Here is a 7,728-nt window from a genome sequence, read left to right on the forward strand (position 1 = left end):
TCAAATCTTTAATGCAAATATTATTACATTGAATGAGAATATTAATTGAAATATAATGTTATTTCAATTAACTTAATTTATATCCATTTGATATTTGATTATCTCTTATATTATATTATTATCAATAATATAACATGAATGTATTGAAATTTTTATAAATTTTACACACTTTTATTTTGAAAATAAATTATACACTATAGATATTAAAATGTATTAAAGAGATTTGAAAAGTTCAATTCATTACGGTAATTTATTTAAATTATTTAATTATTAAATAACTTATGCACTTAAACGACTTAATTATTAGTTAACAATGAATAAATAAAATTAATCAATAATTTTATGTATAATCCACTTTACAGTTTATAAAAATACCCCGAATAAATTTGTGCTGTCTTATTTATTTTAACATAAAAAGAAACATAAAATATAAAATTAACGTCAATTAAGACGAATGATAAGCATCAAAGTGTATGAAATTACGTTGTTACACCGTGTCCGCATTAATACTTCAGCTGCCACGGCGTTGTAACTATTATGACTACATAGTCGAGCTATCAACTGTACATATACAAAAATAAATATTATTCGCTCTGTAATGAAGTGTAATGTATACATTACTTATTCGTGTGAATTATACAAAACAAAAAAAAAACATATAACATATTAATAAATACACAATTAATTGAATGGGGCCTATCTGCATATGATTAAATATCGAACAACTTATTATAAAATTTAAACAACCTATCATTTATTTATTTATATTCCACAACTATACTGTTTTCGAATTTAAACTAATGAAACCGAAAAAATTGTAAGTTCTAATATTTAAATAAAAACGTAAGTTTTTTTCCAATTTTTGTATTAAAAAATTAGTAATAAAGAAACTTGTTTTTATTTATAGTAGGGAAAATTATTTTTAATATAATAATATAACTTATTTAAAAGCTATTAATCGTTCTATTTATAAAATTTGTAGTATAAAATTATTTCGTTAATATGTAACATAATTGAATTTTCTTTATACCTATGCTTAATTCCAAAATGAATTAAACAATGAATTATAATTTATCTAATTTTTTGTTTCTGAATATTAATTTTATCTACCTTATATAAAAGTATGAATAATAAATCTTGTTATATAATTTTGGTGTACAATAATTCATGAAAATAAAAACTAAAATATATTGCTATATTGATGATATCTTATATTATTTATCATACATTACTTAAATACTGTATATTAGTTAAACATTATACATTATATCATATGTCACAATATTCTACGTAATAATTTGACAAATATGAAATCATTTTTTATTACATTTTTCATTAAAATGTAAAGATAAATTTAAACAATGAAAAATGATAGAAAAACTATTTCAGCTGAATGAAGGAAGTAAGTGATTCTCCTAATTGTCCAATGTTTACATAAAAAATAGTATTATAAGTTATAGCAAGGTTCAGATTTTAAACACTATATATATATATATATATATATATATATATATATATATAACTATACAAATAAATCTTTCTAATAAATGAAAAGACAACGGTTTTGCCGGGTGAACCAGACTGTCTCGTTAGTAAAAATGTTTTAGGCTATTTATATTAGAAGCTTCAAGGCAACATGAAAAACTCATTAGTAAATTTTAGTTTATAATTTTCCTCTTATTGTGGGAGATATAAAATTTTCTTCAGAAAATATATCTAACCATTAAAACATGCATTATTTCATTTCGATGATACATTGATCCACGTATGTATTCAATCCCACCCCCTTACATGATAATATACCTTGCATAAACAACTTATTAGAGTATATATAAATGATTTATTAAATTATTTTTAATTTATTAGTTTATTTAATTATCTGATTATAATATTCAGAGATTCAATTTTTAATAAAATAATGTATTTCAAATTAAATCAACGTTATAAAAATAACATGAAACATAATTCATACAGCACAAATCTACAAAACTTTCTGTTTAATCATATTTAAAATATTATTTTCATATTATAGTAACATATTCATAAAGAAAAAATCTATGAAAATATTATTTAAAATCTATATAAAATTAAAACTAAAAAATTTCATTCATTAAAAGTTTAATTTTTTCCATTTTCATTTTAAAAAATTTTCATTTGTTAAAGAGAAAGCTTATAAACAATAATTACGGTAGTATAAACTTGATAAGTTTTGGATCCATCACTCGATATTTAAAAGGAAGAATTATTGCAATATTTAAATTTTTAGAAAAATTTTTTAAGATTCAGAAAATTTTGCGATTGATTTTAAGACTCTAATAAATTATTTCTATTAATAATGTTATCGATGTATTAGTTAATAACAAAAAAAAAATTAAAATACAATAATTAAAATAAAAGATTTATAAATATTAACTGGATATAACATATAAATAAATAATGATTATATTAAAACGTAAACATTATTTTATATTGCGCAAGTAAATCGAAATAAAATTATATTCTACGTTGATAAAATATCCTTAAATGAACAAATAAATTTCATATACAATTGTCAGCCCGTATAGTAATTATTATGATATTTACAATATTTTAAAAACAATTTTCTAATATTATCAATAAAAATTCATAGAAATATCTTTTTTATTTATAAAGTAATAAATTATTATATACTATTATTTTGGCATTTTAAAAATTTAAGATTACTAGGATAACTTAAAATATAATTACATTTAAAAACATGAAATATTAAGGTAAAAATTTAATTATTAAATTGCATAATAATGGAAATATTTTTAAAAATATACATACTAAATTGCAAAATAAAAATATATATTCAGAATATCTGTAAAATCTGATAATTAATAGATGATTTAATGGTTTGGAAAATAATGTGCCAATTATTTACTTACTGAATTTAAACATTACTTTCACTTTCAAATAAATATGTAATATAATATTTTATATATGTATAGAATAAATAATGATAAATAATAGTACTAACTAAATCGTACAACATTAATGAGAAAAGCAAATGAATTTTTTTAATATCAATTCAAAAGAGTGTGATAAATGAAAAATTTTACTGTTAAAACATTATTAATTGTAAAAATAGAATTAAATAGTAATTAAAAATAAATAATTAAAAAGTAATATTAAATATATAGTCAGTAATTAGAATATTCGTATATTATAATCACAGTCCCATTTTTCTTACATATTTACATAAATACTCTCTATTAATCTTCGTTTTTATTTCACCTATTGAAAATTAAAAACTCTAATTTAATTCAATTCTGTTTTTATATATTAAAATATCAAAATTAAATTTAATAATCAGGATTAAAAAATAAACTTCTGAAGAATAAGTCGAATATCATTAGTCTTTGGTAATTAGAATTACAAATTACACGTTCATAATATACTTATGAATAATTTTTGTATAAAATATAACGATTTATTCCTCTTCTTTGAGCACATATGTATCACTTTCAGGAAATTAATTTTTATTACTTACAAAAATATACAAAAATACGTAATTAAAATAGTTTCAACTCCATATAATAGAAAATAATATGGCAATAGTATATACACTTTATCCGCATTATTGGTATATAAATGATATTTTTTATATCTTTTGATAGGGATTATAAATTATATAATAATAATTTTGTGTACATGGTACTTCGTAAATTATTTTACGATTATTTTTAATATTTTAAATTTTAATAATATATTATTTATTAATACTGAAAGTAATACTTATAAAATTAATTAGAATATGTACAATTCAATTTTATATTCTATTGTGAACACATAAATAATTTATAATATTTGTGAATAATTGATATTTGATGAAATTACATTACTTAAAATTATTTTATCGTAATTAATTTTATTAAGCTAATCATTTTATTAATAAACAAGGATTTTTTTAGTATTACAAAATTTTATACGTACTCTTACAAGTGTTAAATGTAAGATTCTAAAGATTTTAATACGTACTCAAGAATTAAATTAAGTTCATTTTTATTAAAAATTATTTATATTATATATAAAAAGCTTTCTAAAATAAGTAAAACTACTCAACCTTTGTTCGTAAACAAAATTCTTACGGAATATATTGACATTCAATAATTTGTAAATGAATTTCGTTTTGTTAAATATATAAATAAAATAAAAATATACATACTAACTATTTATCCTATATTAATACAACATATTTACAGAATAATTAAAACAAATATTTCTTTACGACACTGAACTAATGGCATTATGAGGTGTACCCATACCAGTTAAAACATTATCAAGCCACTTAAGTGGACCATTTAAATGTATTTCAATCCAGCAAGGAGTGGCGGTTACATCTTGACGTTGATACTCAGTTCCCCAGCCTTTTACGAAGGACATTCTATAACAAATTGTAAATATTGCTTTATTTATTATATTAATATTGCTTTATATATTTATATTAATTTTCTTAAAGTAAATTTCTATATATTTGAGAAACTTACTAGTTTATAAAAATAGAAATGCAGGATAATAAATTTAATATAAATTAATAAATATATAATGATAATTACTATTACTCTATATTGTCATTACAATAAAAGAAATATTATAAAATATGATAGATATTAAAAAGTAAGAGAAATTTGAAATCCATTATATATTTATATATACACTTTCTTTAATATCTTATAATACTATAATTTCATAGTGAAGAATAATAATTTACCTGATTGTGCACATTTTAGTGAGTTCGTATACAGACTCAAAACCAAAATGCACGCTTTTTTTTAGTAATTCGCCGAATAATCTGTTATCGAATATTTTAAGCACACAACCGGATGGCATTTTAATAACAGTCGTAGGATGGAATCCAGCCTCGTAATTGCAGTTCCTCGATTGCACGAAGATAGCATGATCTGAATTGCACTCGGCGTACACTTCACCGCCGACGTAATGAAGTTGAAGGCCACGACCGATGTGTCGTCTTGTGTTTTCAATGGTAGAATTTCGATTCACGTTAGATAATTTCCCAAGACAGAATCGTTCAGTGCCATTCGTCGGGTTGGTAAAACCATCAACGGTAATCACGGGTTGTACGCACTGGAAGATTTCACCTACTCGGCTGTTCAACTCATAATAAGCAATGGAAGCCCAATGGCAAGTTTCTTCATAGGCAATTGGTTTCGCATTATGTGGATTTTCGCTGTATATTGACTAAAAAAAGAATGGATGTTTAATATACTATATTGTTATTAATATAATAAACTATAATAATTTAATATATTTAATTGATCTTAAAGATATTCTAAAAAATGTAAATTATTAATCGTATAATATATAAAGCTGTCAATATGTTAAAAAAATAGTTAAGTTTTACATTTAATATATCGTAATGTTCTGTTGTCAAATACTAAATCAAACAACTCTATACATTTACATATTCGATAAATCCGTTTGATTTAGCGCTTGAAACTATTTTTTGTATCCACATTTACGAAATAAGTTTACTCGTATTATATTCTACAATATCAAAGTAGATAAATTGTAAGTAAAGTATGAATTTAAAGTAGACATTATTATCATCAATTATATCAATTCTATTCTAGATAATTTATTAAATGAATTAAAATAATTATAAATTAAGAATATTGCACTTTCATTTTTTTTTTTTTTTTTTTTTTTTTTTTAAAAAATTTTTCTTTTTTTTTAGAACATATTTACTCTTTATTTTATTTGCAGAGTGAATTAATTTTATATTGCTTGTAAAAATACTTGTATCGAGCTACTTTGAATATTCTTATATGATAGAAATAGTCTGAAATATGTTTTGTTTTAACGTACCTCCTTAATTTGTGTATTGCTTGTGTTTCCCATGTTTGTCGTAGACTCGGGTGAATATAGTTGATGGCCGTACGGTGATGCTTGAGAAAAATTGCTCGAGCTGTATGACTCGTACGAATTTTGTGGCGAATTATTACCCAGAGTCTGTTGCCCAGACGCGTACTGCATGGAGATGTTTTGTGGCATCGTTGATTTCAGATTTTGTTGTTGAAAATTCGATGTTGTGCACTGCTGGAATAAGTCTGAGCTTCTTGGTACCATGACAGCCGGTAAGGTGGGCGTTTCTACGCGCCTATAGTGGTATGGGTTGATGCAAACTTCCTCATGTCTCGCAGAAAAGGGGTATTCGCAACAGTCTAGAGGTCTAAGTTCATGATGCGAACGCAAGTCTGACCAGCGCCACAATTTACAATAAATAACGTGAGGTAAGCCCTTGCGATGCGACACTTGAAGTCTGCCGTCCATACTCCTCGGTATGGTTACGCACTTGCTCGTACAACTCTGATTGCTAATAGCACGTTCAAGTTCCTCTAGGGCACCACGTTTCTTCTTTAACTTTTTTACCAGAGATTCTATCGCTTTCTCTGCCCATTTTTCTTCTTCCTCGCTTTGCTTCCAGCCAAGAAGCTTTTTCACGGCAGGATTAGTTGATGAAAAGAGATTGTGAACCGTCGACATTAAACCGGATTTGTACGGTGTTTCATCTATATCCATTCTAACTTCCTGATATAAAAATAATATATATATGTATATATATATATATATATATATATGTGTGTGTGTGTGTGTGTGTGTGCGCGCGCGCGCGCGCGTGTGTATTAAATTACTTTAAGTATATTACGAGAAAGCTACATATATATTTATTCAATTTATAAGTTTTTTTCATATTACAAATTGTTTATGAAATGTACGTTATATTGACAGTTACCAAATTATATACACACGGTATAATGTCATACAAATTATATTATAAATGACGTTCATATTATCAATTAAGAAACACAATTTTAAACAACTAAATAAAATTAAGTTACATATTCATTTTCACAAAAAAAAATTTTAGTGCAGTGCATATATATTAAAAATTATATTGGTTATAACTGCAATAAACAGTAGATATAAACTAACATAACAAATAAGTTGCATAGTTTTTAAAATTAATATAAATAGTACAAACTAATTTCAAATGTACATATTTACCTATATATTTCACTAATATTATTTAACAGTAGCAATCCTTGAAATAACTGTTCATATAAAACAAATTTTGTTTTAATTTCACAAACTAGCACTCCACATCCGCAGGTATCAATACCTACGGTTTTCGATGAGCAACTGAAGCGTTGCTAATTTGAACCTTACAGATTTATTTCCTTCCTTACCAAATTCAGAAAAGTGGTGGGAGAAAGAATCAAATGCTCTCTTTCTTATATGCGTGATTTTATTGTTTTCCCTCTCTAAGTACGTTCCTTTTCCTCGTTTGACCGCAATACTCTGTTATTGTTAGCAGCTGGACATTGAAATAGTACCTGCTACTTTTGAAGCAGGTATGAACAAGCATAGGTAAAAGAAATTTGCTATTCTTTGCATATATTTCAATGGTTCATTTGAATTTACATTTCAATATTTTAATAAAATGTCAGAGCTTTAATTACATTATAAGTTTGATAAAATTACGGTCTATGCAAATAAACGAATTAATTATTCACATTCAATTAAGAAAATAAATAAAATAGTATGAATAGTATATAACTCATTATAACATAATATGAGCAATAATAAAAATATGAAGCATATTTTGGCTTTTAACATTTTGGTACATATGGCTCACTCCTTTTATTTATTAATTTAATTATTTAAAATATTTATTAAGTATTT

At 23.7% G+C, this 7,728-nt stretch overlaps 1 protein-coding gene across 1 annotated transcript; it reads right to left on the minus strand.

Moving 5' to 3' along the window:
• Positions 1-4,193: 4,193 nt before the first annotated feature.
• On the minus strand, positions 4,194-7,164 carry LOC105359765 (mothers against decapentaplegic homolog 9-like). Its single transcript, XM_011496446.1, is given in 4 exon segments — positions 4,194-4,408; positions 4,736-5,223; positions 5,782-6,573; positions 7,051-7,164. Coding segments are annotated over 3 exon segments (1,431 nt in total). The 5' UTR covers positions 6,565-6,573; positions 7,051-7,164; the 3' UTR covers positions 4,194-4,248.
• Positions 7,165-7,728: the final 564 nt, after the last annotated feature.

The sequence above is a fragment of the Ceratosolen solmsi genome, unplaced genomic scaffold, assembly GCF_000503995.2.
Source record: "Ceratosolen solmsi marchali unplaced genomic scaffold, CerSol_1.0 scaffold29, whole genome shotgun sequence".
NCBI classification, from domain to species: Eukaryota; Metazoa; Arthropoda; class Insecta; order Hymenoptera; family Agaonidae; genus Ceratosolen; species Ceratosolen solmsi.